The sequence below is a fragment of the Antechinus flavipes genome, chromosome 1 (assembly GCF_016432865.1).
Source record: "Antechinus flavipes isolate AdamAnt ecotype Samford, QLD, Australia chromosome 1, AdamAnt_v2, whole genome shotgun sequence".
In the NCBI taxonomy this organism is placed as follows: domain Eukaryota; kingdom Metazoa; phylum Chordata; class Mammalia; order Dasyuromorphia; family Dasyuridae; genus Antechinus; species Antechinus flavipes.
Genome location: NC_067398.1, coordinates 187,293,934 through 187,307,652, shown reverse-complemented (window position 1 = coordinate 187,307,652; position 13,719 = coordinate 187,293,934). Strand labels below are relative to the sequence as shown.

At 33.7% G+C, this 13,719-nt stretch overlaps 1 protein-coding gene across 1 annotated transcript in view; it reads left to right on the top strand.

The window, feature by feature from the left end:
• LIX1 (limb and CNS expressed 1) overlaps nt 1–13,719 on the top strand; it is a 64,279-nt gene continuing 50,560 nt past the window's right edge. Inside the window, exon 1 of the mRNA XM_051994137.1 lies at nt 1–240. Coding sequence (XP_051850097.1) covers nt 159–240 — 82 coding nt within the window. The 5' untranslated portion in view covers nt 1–158. The remainder of the gene's footprint in view (nt 241–13,719) is intronic.

Below are 13,719 nucleotides of genomic sequence, written 5' to 3'. Positions count from 1 at the left end.
GTCTTTAGGTTCTGGGCAATGTCTGATTGGCAGATGTTAAAAGAGATTCTTTGGTAATCCAGTGCATCAATGAACTGCACAAATTCAGTACAGGGCTGGAATAATTCAGGCATGAGGAGGACACTTTGTGCTTGCAGTCTCGAAAAGGCAGAGCCAAGATGGATAGAACCTTGGAATCCCTGAAACACATCATTGCCCAAGTTTTGCCTCACAGAGACCCAGATCTTGTATTTAAAGACTGTAAGTACAGAAGAAAAGAAGTTTCTTGACTGTTCAGATAATAGTTCTAAAATGTTCTCGTCACATCCTATTTACGTTTTGTTTCTGTTAAGTCTTTTTGTAGCTGGGTGATATGGTATAACTGATAGTTAACTCATTCCTGATTTCAGGAAAATGATTCCCTTTCACATAGGAATGTTGCTTACTGGATTATTTTGCCTGTGAAGTGTTTCACAAATATTTTAGAACTCTTTCTCTGAAAAATAGCAGTAATTTAGAGTTCTTTTAAAGACTAACTTTTCAAAAAGTTATTTCATAATTGGGAGAGCACAGTTGAAACTATCTTTGAAATAATAAATATTGCCTGAATCTTTAGAATTAATTTTTCTTCTTCTCCATGACTCAGATATGAAAGGAAATTTAGAGCTTCTTTTAATCTATTAACATGTTTGTTTACTGCAAAAACTTTCAAGAAAAATCAATCATGTTGACAATTTTTTTTTCTTTCTGTAACCAATTTCGAAATTATATTCTGTGGTTAAAAAGCCAGTAAAATTGCCTGGGATTTCTGCCCTCCAAAATATTAACATCAGATTGCCACATGTGGATGGCAAAAGCTTATTCAGAATCTGTTTGATTTTCTTTCCATTAATAATGGATAATTATGAAATTAAATCTAGTTTTAGCAATGCCATTAAGCCGTTTGTCATGTAACTTGGTTTCTGGAACCAATTTAATATCCTGTTCCAAAATAGACCATCTGTATATTTTGCCTTATCTACAGTAAGTTTCATATTACAAAGGCTAGTGAGATTGGACTTTAGGTAGAAAGCTATCTGAAAGGCAAATGGCATGTGGAACGATTTTTGTAGTCCAGTAATTTTCAGATTTCTTCTTTGCATCTGTAGTTATACAGCTTCTATCTTCCTTGGTAGGTCTACAGTTTGGCATCCTGATTCCTGAGAGTTGAACAATGTTGTTTGCCAGGTGTCATTTTTGGTTAAATCACTGATTTGAGAGCAATGGAGAAAGATAAAAAGTGATACATAATTTTGTTCTGCCAACTTTTTTCTTCTAAATTAAGTTGGAAGTTACTTTGCCTCTTAGGCAAGATGTGACAGGCATTCAACAGCTGCGTTGGTACTTGCCTGGATTCCAGGCTACTTGAAGTACTAAGGAATAGAAGGAACCTCCCTCTTTCCTTCCTTAGAGCGAAATTCATTAATAAAAGAAAAAAGGGTCTTTCAGTGATCCAGCTGGCCCTAGTCATGAGAGATCCTTTGAATCTCAAGCTTAGAATTTGGGATAGTAGGAAGTGATACAAAGTAGCAAAGAGCAGCAAGATCCCATGGTCTGTTCTGAGACCTTTATAGACTCAAGAGACTTAACTGTGAGAGTTATAGAAATTGAAACAGCATGATCTCAGCTCCTTGTTATAGGCAAAATCATAACTATCCATAGTTTAGGAGAGAGAGTGGAGTAGAAGGCAAGAGAGAAAGCAAACATGCCTTTCATGAAACCATCATTTCCTACATAGGGCACTTCAATTATACTTTTTAAACATACAATTAAAATTTGATCAGATGGTATTGGGGAAGGGAGGGAAAGCAGCTATCACTTAACCTAAAATGCCTTGCCACTGTGCTATAAATATCTAGAATTGTGTCAAAATGAAATCGCTAATGCAATGCCTTGCCCCAAATCTTTTTTTTTAATTTTGAGAAATAACTAAGTAAATAGAAAACTAGTACAGTATATTGTTATACTTAAAATTTTTATAATGTTAAAAAAAACATTCAACTACCATGGGAATGAAGTAAATGGAGAAAAGATTATTTAACCTTTTGGTAATGAATCCTAGCAGGTTCAGGTGTATGGGGGTGTTTGTGTTTGTGGTGTTGTGGATGTATGTATGTGTTTCCTTTTTGAGAAGAAAGATGACACATGCATCCCCAATTTCTTTGGCAAAAAGAGCCTTTTGATGCTATTGCCCTGGTATCTCTTTGCGTGAGAAGGCCTACTTCCAGGAACCCAGCTGGGAGAGTCAAGGACAGGTGTAAATTCTCTGCTCCAACTGCCAAACAATTATTGGATAATTGACCCTTCCTTCTCTTCCTCCACTTCCCATCTTCTAGTTCCTATGCCACAGAAATCGGCCATTTGGAATAAATTTAGTTGGAACAATACTTTCAAAAGGTTTCCACTTCTGGCCCACATAGGAAAAAGGAAGATTATTAGAGAAAAAAATTAAAAGATAGTCCAAGAATTCCTTTAGTGAGGCACAAAAGTCAATGATGATGGTGAAGGCAGTCCACAAAGTAAAAATATTATAGAAATTGTCTTTAAATTCTACAAAAATTATATACTTTTTCCAGAGTCCTGAAGCAGACATTTCAACTTTTGAATTCTATCTTTGCTACTTGGTCCTGCATAGTCTTAGACAAATCAGTTCACCTCTCTGGGCCTGATTTCAATTTCTAAAATAAGTGTTAAATTCTAAATATGGAATTTTAGAGCTGGGAGAAAGGTTAGAAATAATTTTATTTTCTTCTGCTTTAGATTATAAATTCAGATCTTAGGGTAGGAAGTGCAGGTAAATCTGGACTTTCTCTTAAATTAAGGTGTGAAAAAGCAACTGGTCCTGAGACAGAAGTGAATGTGAATTTTGTTACTTTCACCCAAGTAGAAATTCATTGAGATTATTTTCTTTTCTCAGTCTCCTACTGTAGAATAGCAAAATGCATGGCATTTCCCTTAGGTGATATATTAGATATTCATTACCCAGGAGTTATGAGCTTTTTCTCTCTAATGCTTGGTAGGAAAAATAACAAAGTGAGTATTTTCTGTTCATTTAGCTAGTGCTCCCTCCTACTTCAAATTACCTTGGCCTGGGTTCAAAATCTGATTCATATATTTACTAGCTGTGCATCCTTGGTTTCTTAACCTCTTTAACCCTTAATTTGCTTAGCTGTAAAATGGGAATAATAATAGTAACAACCTTACAGGGCTATTGTGAAGATCAAATATAATGCATGTAAAGCACTTCGAAAACTTTAAAATGCTATATAAACCAGAATTATTGTTCCTGAGATTGTCATCATCTTCATCCTCATCCTCACTTCTTCATCTCCACATCCTTCTTTCCTCCTCTTCCTCTCCTCCTCCTCATATTCCTTCTGCTTCTTCTTTTTCTTCCTTTCTCTTCTTCTTCCCCTTTTCCTTTTCCTTCCCCTTTTTCTTCCCTTTCCCCTTCCTCTTCTCCTTCCCTTCCCTTTTCCCCTTCTCCTTCCCCCACTCTTTTCCCCTTCTCCTTATCTTTCCTTTTTTTCCCTTTCTTTTTCCATTTCCCTTCTCCTTCTCCTCCTTTACCTTCTTCCTCTTCCCCTTCTTCTTATGAAAAAGTGAAGTACTCTGGTCAAGACACTGATCCAAGACAATTCCAACTCATTATGAAAAATGATCTCCTCCAGAAAGAGAACTGATGACCTCTGAGTACAGATTGGAGCATACATTTTTTGGGGGGGGGGCAGAATTGTGATATGAGTTGACAGACTTGGCACTCATATAGACAAAACAGTGGATTACTGAAGTGATAGTATCTATATAGTAACTCTCCATCTGCCAAATTTAATTTTTCTATGGCAATGGTCTTGTCAAGATTATTTTCCATATTAAGAAAAAAGATTATAGTTGTAACCCCTGGTAATAGTTATTATGTTCTCAATATCTGTTTGGTAAAATTGGGAGATTCCCTATTCACCTAGCTAAATAAAATAGTATAGGAATAAAAATAAAAATAAATTTAAAAGCAACATAGCAGCAAATGTAAATAATTAAAAGAAATATACTTTTCAAAATACTAGTTGCATTTCCTGTATGCTAGGAAGCATGCTTCCTTTTCTTTTTCATATCCCTTTTCCCACCAGATTGGAGAGGCAACTGGTGGCTCACTGGATAAAGTGTTGAACTGGACTCAGGAAGACCTGAGTTACCCAGATACTTAATATCTTTGTGACGCTAGATAAGTCATTTGATCTCAGTTTCCTCAAATGTAAAATGGGGACAATAATGGCACCTACCTCCCAGTGCTGTTCTGAGAAATAAATAATTGTTTTGTTTTGTTTTTTAAAGCCTGGCACATAGTAGGTACTGTATAAATGCTTATTTCCCTTCTCCCTTGGAGAGGAAAGCAGAAGTTAAGTGCTGGATAAATAAATGAAAGCTGTTCTTTGCTTCAGGAATAGCAAAGGTGCTGTGGATGAGACCCAGATGGTCACATAAACCACTATGTGACGTTTCATTCTGGATTGTGTGCTTTTCCTCTGACTGGTCCCAGGGTATTTGACTATTATTTGAGTACAGTTACCATTCTCCTCCTTTCCTAATATGATCACTTCTACTATTCTCCACACAAAGCTGTCAGCTGAACAATCGTCACAAGCCATCACTGTATCCCATATCTAGATTGATTTGAGATGGATTCCCAGAGACCATCCCATCCTGTTTCTGTCCTATCATGCAAACCACTTCTCTTCATAAATCCTTCAATGTCAAAAGCTGTGGCAATTTGAGGGACTCTCGATAATAATGCCTGCCCACTGATAGGCAGTCTCTTTTGGCCCACCAAGTTTCCATGGTAATGTCTTTATTGGAAAAGCAATCTGTGCCCAAAGCTAGGACCTGTTAATTATTCTTCCCTTCTGAGAATATGATCTCACCTTTAAACATTCAAATGTCAATGATAACATTGCGATGTCACTAATATTTTCTCTTTAATTCTATGAACACAACAGTAGAGTGAAAATGTTTATTCAAGACACAACTATTTCTTGGATGTAGTGTGTTTACATAGTTAAGGTGACTAAACCTTTCCATTTGGGAAATGTCTGAAAGGTTTATTCATCTCAAATTGGTGAGCATTTTATTTTAAAAAGAAAGGACATTTATTCTTTTATAAAACTGAGACCAGACCACAAGCCTAATTTTTTAAAATCCTCTTTGAATTATGGATTTCACTAAATGTACCTTAACAAAAATTCTCTGACAGCCAAGTGTGCATGAAATGTGCATATATATTTTATATATACTTTCAGTTTATAAAATTAAAAAAATATTTGAGAGATTCAAGTAATCAAGAAATAAATCCTTAGAAATACAGTATTAGTTATAACCACATCAAGTGTGCCTACATGAAAGCATAAACTTCATGGTGCTTGCTAGCTAAATTTAGATCACTGATTACATTTTTATTACAATAATTTGAATTCTGGTCATTTTAACTCCCATATTGTAGGAGTTCTCATGAGCCAAAGTCTATTCATGATTGATTTCATATATTTATTTTTATAGCTATTTGAATTTTTAAGAAGAAGGATGCTGACTTCATTCCACTCAACTCAGATATGAGGGTTTTTTTTAAAAAATCAAAGCATATTAAGTACATTTCCTTTTCTCCTTTTTTTCCCCAATAAATATACCATTCAACAGAGATAAAATATCCAGCCCCAGAGAAAATTAATTCTGCCTGATCCAAAAAAGTCAGCTTTAAGGAATGTTATCCTAAAATCTTAATGCTAATGTCTGCTTTGATTTTATTTATTCCTTTAAAAATCAAGCTAAATAGATTATAATACAATATAAATATTGGGCATCAGCCTTGTGGTGAAATGTAGTGCCTTCTTCCTACACTGCTGTCTCTTTTTACCAAAGCTTTTTTACAATATAGATTTGTTAGCCTGAATTTACTTTTAACAACTTCTGAAATGCATGTGTTAAGTTACAGCCTATAATAGGACACAGCTGCATTAGGGTGAGTGCTTAAGTTATGATTTTTCTGTTTAAATGATATGGTTTTTACTGATTATGTGCTACAGATTGATTTAAGAAATGTAAGACAACTTTAGAGGCCTTTCATAAAAGAATCTTCTTTATTTAATACATTTCAGATTCTAGTTTTAACTCAAAAGGCTCTTAGATTTTCTCCATGTTTAAATGCTTATTTAAGTTTAGTCTGTCAAGGTAGTTAAAACAACTCTTTCTCCCACTCTTTCCCATCCTCCCCTTCCCCCAATCCAATCCCCAACAAAACTCCTTTAAGTTTAAAATTGACAAAGTCAACAATCATTAAAATTTCTCTACCCACTTTATCCTTTATCCATGGAATGCACAATTTGTTATGATTTTTATTTAACTATCATTTATATAGTGCTTTCAAAAGCAGTTTAAAAATATCTCATTTTATACTCATAAAAACTCTGGGAGTTAAGTGTTATTAATATTCTCATTTTACAGATGAGAAAACTGAGGCAAACAGAAGTCAAGACTTGTCTATGGTTATATAGCTAGCATGTATCTGAAGCCACATTTGAACACAGGTTTTCTTGACTCCAAGCACAACTTTATACTTACTTCAATACTTCAAAGGATTCGTGATTTTTAGGGCATTTTTTAAAAAATCATCTGTTGTTCAATTATATCCAATTCTTCATCACCCCTTATGGGATTTTCTTAGCAGAGGTATTGGAATAGTTCTCCTTTTTCTTCTCTAGCTCATGTTACAGATGAGAACACTGACTTGTCTAAGATCATACACCTAATAAGTATCTGAGGCCACATTTGAACTCAGGTCTTTCTGACTCCAGACCCAACTGTACCACGGGGCCATGTAGCTCCTATAATTTCATTGCCAGCCAAATTTATTTTCAAAGGCTTTCTAGCACAGTAGAACCCAGAATAAGCTTGCAGTGCACATATCCATTGAGAACTCAAAGGTGTCACTACACTACGGTGATGCTTTAAAGAAAATAGTATCATTTAATGTTCATTTTATTGAACAATATCTATTCTGTCCCACCCACTTCGTCAAGAAATGGTAACTTTTTAATGTTAGGATGCTAAATGCCCTTTGGTACTTATTGTCCATACCACTCACTTATCACATTAACTGTTTTGGAGGCAGCTAGATAACTTGATGGATAGATCATTGAGACTGGAGCTATGAAAATTTTGAGTTTAAATTTAGTCTGAGACATTAGTTATGTGACTTTGTGCCAGTCACTTAACTTTGTTTCCTTTAATCTATTGGAGAAGGAAATGACAATGGCAAACCACTCCAGTATTTTTGTCAAGAGAAAATTCCATGGAAAGTATCATCCTAGGGTCACAAAAAGAGTTGGGCACCACACAACAATTATTATTTTTTTATAGTTAGGTTTATTATCCCAAATTAGATTATCAATTTCAAGAATACAGGAATTATCTCTTATTTTTATTTGCATTTTTCATATCACCATCTACTTCTTTTGCTTTTATATATTTGTTGCTAAATAGAATTGGAGAAAGCTCCACAATTGTTGCCTATGTTCACTATCAGTTTATGTTATCTAATCTTTCCCTGGGTTCTCATTGCAGCAAAGCATTCTTTTATTTTTCTCTAACTGATGATCTCACCACAGAAGCTGCTACATATCTTCTCTTTGTAACCTTTTGCTCTAGTATCTCCTCCTCATCTCATACTTTACTGAGAAAATAGAGATTATTAGGTCTGGGATTTTTCTTCTTCCCTCTCTTCATCTCATCATCCCTTTGACATCATCTCCCATTTTTCTCTTCTTTTACATCAGTCTTCAAAGAAGAGGTGGCACTTTTCCTTTCCAACGCCAGGTCCTTTAAAAAGTTATATGTAACTGATCAAATCTCCTCCTGTCTCCAGAAGACTGTCCCTTCAATCATCCTTTTTCTAATCTTCAATTTTTTCCCTTATCTTTTAGGTTCTACCCCACTGCCTATGAATGTATTCAATTTTCTCTTATCCTTAAGGGGGAAAAGCCCCAAACTTCACTAAAATGAATAGTTGTTATAGTATTATGGCACTCATTTCTGACTGTGACTACAAAATCAATCATTTTCTTAACGTTAGAAAGACATGTTGTTAAGTATATGGTTAGTTCTCAAAAGAAGAAAAGTCAACTACCAAAAACATAAGGAGGAAAATGGTCCAAATTGTTAATGACAATAGAAATGCAAGTCAAACATCCTATTACATCTCATATCCATCAGAGGGACAACGGTAACCCAAAAGGGAAAAGTGTTTTTGGAAGGGATGTGAGAATACAGACATATGAATTTACTGTTAATAGAATTGTGAATTAATCTCACAATTCTGGATAATTTAGAACTGTATTGAAAAACTCACTAAACTAAATGTTATCTTTGGCCCAGAGATATCGCAACCAGGTATATATGCCAAAGAGTTGAAAGAAACAGGAAAAAGATACATGTGTAGAAAAATATTTATAGCAGCATTTTTTTGTTGTACCAAAAAGCTGGAAATTGAGAGTTATCCATCAATTGAGGGATATCTCAACAAATTATGATATATAACTATAATGGAATATAATTGAGCCTGAGAAATGACAACAAGAATGGATTCAGAAAAGCCTAAACAAATTTTTGGTGAAATGCGAAGACTGACATGAATAGAACCAGGGGAACGATTTATATAATGAATAAAACATTATAAAGAAAGGCAATTTGAAAAGAAGGAAGGAATGTAAGAAGGAAGGAAGGAAAGAAGGAAGGAAAAAAGGAAGGAAGAAGAAGGGGAAGGGAGGAAAGAAGGAAGGAAGGAAAGAAGGAAGGAAGGAAAGAAGGAAGGAAAAAAGGAAGGAAGAAGAAGGGGAAGGGAGGAAAGAAGGAAGAAAGAAAAAGGAAAGAAGAAAGAAAAAGGAAAGAAGAAAGAAAAAAGAGAAAGAAAGAGGAAAGAGAATTAAGGAAAGAGAACATGATTGTAGGGACAATAAGCTCAATGAGAAAACAAAAGAAAAGAGCAAAGATCAAGGGCAAAAGGAGAGTAGTTGGCCTTAGCAAGAAAAAGGACCATTTTTTTGTATCAGGGTGAAAAAAGGATAGATCAAAATGATGTAATGGTAATTAGAGGTGCAGAATTGAGCAGAAGGGGCAACTAGATGGTACAATAGAGCACAGCCCCAGTTCAAAAAGACCTAAGTTCAAATATGACCTTAGATACTTAATGTTTATTAGATATATGACTCTCAGTAAATCACTTAAGCCCAATTGCCTTGTCAAAAAAAAATTGGGAAGAAGAGGAAGCTCAATATTGAGAACCCCATTTTTTTCAATAAAGTATGAGTTAAGAATCTCTGCCTCTTTATCATTAAGAGAACAAAATAAAATTACTGCAGAACAATATGTTTATAGGTCATTTGTATCCCTCAAACATATCAAAGGATCCTACCAAAGAGAATTTAAACAAATTTAAAATTTATTTATAGCCAAATAAAATTAAAATTAGCAAACATTATTCATTCAACAAACATCAGTTAATTGACTATACACTATGTGAGAGGCAGCTGATCATAGCAAATACAGGACACTTTTTGTAGTCAGGAAATCTTAGCTTCAAATTTTGTCTCTAGTGTTAGTTGTGTGACTACGAGCAAATCACTGAACCTTTTAATTTCCTAGGCAACTCTTTAAAAACTATAAATTACAAAGGGTTGCCAAGTTACAGAGGTGAATAAAGTTTCCAACTGAAATTTCATGCATACTGTACTGAATATAGAAGGCTTTGCATTCAAATATCACTTACAGGTAAGTTGCCTTTTAATATTAAGTTTAACAAGACCTTTCAAATACATTATCTTCTTTGATCCATCTACTGTTCTTGTAAGGTTGTTAGGGTAAGGGTTATTATGCCCATTTTACAGATAAGCAAACTGAGACCTAGAGATAATGAACTATTAATCCAAAGTCACACAGTTAAAGGGAGAATTAGGGTTAGAATCCAGTTCTTTTCACTCTGTTTCCTATTCAAAGCACATATCTCACTAATCATGGATCAGTGGTAATACTCTTTGTATCCATTTATCCAAACATGCCTTAAAAGACTTATTGAATACTTTCTATGTAAAGATTATTTTGTTAAATTCTGGGGGAAATACAGAGATGAATAAAACATAGTAGGAGACACCAAGGAATTAAAACAATCTAGTAAGGAAGCTAAGACATTGACCCAAATACTTATAACAAAGTAAAATCTAAAAAGTGTCTGAAAGACACAAAATACAATGAGCTTAGAAGCATGATTTTTTTGTGTGTGATAAAAACTATTCTATTTTTCCTCAAATTTTCATTGAATACTTTGTGTGAATATTTTCTTCAGCTTAATCACTCTCTGTTTTTCATTTTTTATGGTTCCACTCCACTTCTCTACTACTCTAGTGGAATGACTTGAGAAAGTCACTATAGTTATCAAAGACTATTTAGTCATAAAAGTCATTATCCTAAAACAATCAATCCTGGTGATGTCTTCAAACTTAACTTAGCTGATCTTCCCAAACTCCAATCCTTTTTCATTTATTTGGACTAGTCAGAGTTTATGCTCTATCCATTTGACCTTGAAAAACACATTCAGATGTCATTTCCATGCTATAATAAGGCATTCCCTTAGGGCTTTAATGTAAGTCTTAGTAACAAGAAAACTAACAATTATTTAGCTAGCTCAAGCAATTAAGTTTTCCTCATGAAAGTATATCCACAGTTATGTTATCATGTTTCTATACTTAAATAGGATTTATATAGGATTTCTAGAAATACAAAATGCTTTTTATAGTTTTTATTTTTAAAATGCTTATAAGCTGATATAATCAATAGCCATTAGGCTTCTAGGAAGACCGAGTCCTTCACTGTTAAATGCCCATTGTTTTCAATTATACCAAATACTAGTGACTAGTGTGAATATTACTAGTATTAATATTATTATTAATATAATGTGTTATTTTATTAACAAGAGTTAATAATAATAAATAATATTAATATCACTATAATACAGTAATTACTATTGTTAATATAAAATATTACATTTAGTTTTTATACATTGACAGTTATTAGTTGTGATGAGAAGGATTTTGAATACCTCCAATGCTTAAACCATATAACTTTTTAAAGTAAAGAGGTATCCTTATCTCCTGGGAATCATAAGAATTTGAAAATTGACTTTGCTACAGGTTTGTTTGGTTACAAGTAACTTAGATGAAAATTCAGGGGCACCCATCTCAATTGGTTATGTGGTACTTTTAGGAAATCAATTAATCAATAAACAAGTTTTATTAAATAAGGCGAGCACTATATAAATATGAGTTGTTACTTCTGTCTCCAGTGGGGATTCTGTGGTAATGTTTATGTGGGAAATATTGGAGACTGAGATTTTTTTTTCAAAAATTGCAAGTCTCCAATCCTCTGTAAATAAGTCAACATGACATGATTTGCAGCTTCTATAGGTCCTCAGGGTCATTTCATTCATTTCATACAGCATATGTGGTCAAACTATGGCTTTTTAAAAACCTGCAGCCATGTAATAATAGACCATTTATTTGGATAAGTTCCCAACTTTTAAAAACTCCAATGTTTTGGAAATGCTTATGCTACTTAATAAATTAAAAATAAAAGTTCAACATATATAATTTATGTATATAAATACACATTTGAGTTATATACATACACATATACATACAAAATAAAAGTTTAAATATATATCTGTTTATATACATACATATATACATAAAAGACACACATAATACATACACATTTATATGTGCATATATGCATATATATAATATGTGTGTATATATATGTGTATCTATATGTATAGATATAGATACATTTATGCTTATATATGACAGTGGTGGAATGGCACATTGAATAAGATTATCCCTTTAAATCTTTCAGCCTTAGGCAGCTAGATGATACAATGGATAGAATGCCAATCTGGAATCAGAGACAAGTTCAGTCATCTTACACAATTATTTGCTGTATAACCCTGGGCGACTCACTTAATCTGTTTCTTTAAATGTAAAATGGAAATAACAATAGCACCTCCTCCCCAGGGTTGTTAGAGAATCAATAGTAGGCACTATACAAATATTAGTTATTATTATTATTATTCCTAGATTGGTTTCCTGGTTTAAAAAAAGCCCCTTGGTTCTGAATAGTTATATCAAAGGATCTATAATTTTATTATATCTTTTCTTTCCCTTGGCCTTGAGGCCCCACTCAGAGACAGTGTCCTGGCAAAAACAAATCAGTGTTAGCCCAATCTCTCCCTCTTTTCTATGATGCTTTCTACTCAATAGTCTTATTTCCTGTGAGTGCAGCCAGTCCAAGGAAGCCCTGAGGTTAACATTGTTTATAAAGAAAAAGTAAACATTTGAAACAAAGAAAGGTAAACAGACTCTCCAATACCCAGAAAAAAAAAGCTTAGATTTCGAGGAAGACAGCTGAGGGAGGAAAGAAGACACAGGATTATGTGCTTGAATCTATAGTCTGAGTAGGTTTCAGCAACACAACTTCCGTACCAACATTCCTCATGTCTAGCCTGCCTAAACAGCCTTGCTCCCTGGATGCTGCCTCAGCCTGAACTTCTGTTCTCACTGCTTCCCAGATCTTCTCAAAGATCTTGCCTCCCATTCTACAAGTTTCATCAAAAGTTGGGTTCCTCTTTCCAGCCTTTTTTTTTTAGGACTCACTGAACTCAGGCTATTCCACTCAGTTGATTTGGTTCACTCAAAAGCTTATACTTAACTCATAAAAAGATTACCTGGCATGGGCAGCATCATATAATATCTTGTTACTACCTCCCTTTTTTTTCTATGATTATTATTTTTTTTGAAAGACTACCTCCCTGAACATTGTACACAATAACAGTAACATTGTGTGATGGTCAACTATGATTGACTTAGATCTTCTTAGCAATGCAATTACTTAAGACAATTCCAAGAGACTCATGATGAAAAATGGTTTCCACTTCCAGAGAAAGAACTATGGAGTCTGAATGCAGATTGAAGTACACTATTTTCATTTTTGTGTGTGTGTGTGTGTGTGGTTTTTTTTTTTTTTTGTGGCTTTCCCCTTTTGTTCTGTTTCTTCTTTTACAACATGACTAATGGGAAGATGTGTTTAAAAAACAACAACAACAACAAAAAAAAAAAACTGTCTCCCTCTTTCATCTTGAATTAAGTAAGAATATCAACCAAAAATTGATGGCTTAATGACAGCTGTATTATATACTAATTAGATTTGTAGGATTTGGAGTTATGTTGTACAAGATGATCTAATCTTAGGTTTTTCTATATCTATATACTAATAAAAAATGTTAAATTATGGCTTAGTTGCCCTGGATAGTTCTTAGTTCTAGAATAGGGAATTAGAGGTACTTTTCAAATCAATTGAAAAGCTCATTTTTTTTTCAACCTATAGTATAATAGTACTAATACAACTTGAAATAATCAAAATAATTAGATTTGCTTCTTTAAAAAAACCCACATATTTATGTTATCAAAATTTCATGCTTTCACCACAAAAATTCCTCATTGTATTCATACTTAAAATTAACTCTGATTGCTTAGAGCATAGAGCCCATTTATAAAAGCTCTTTAATTTGGTGTACTATTTAGTTGCAGCCATCCCTAAAAACACTGTAAT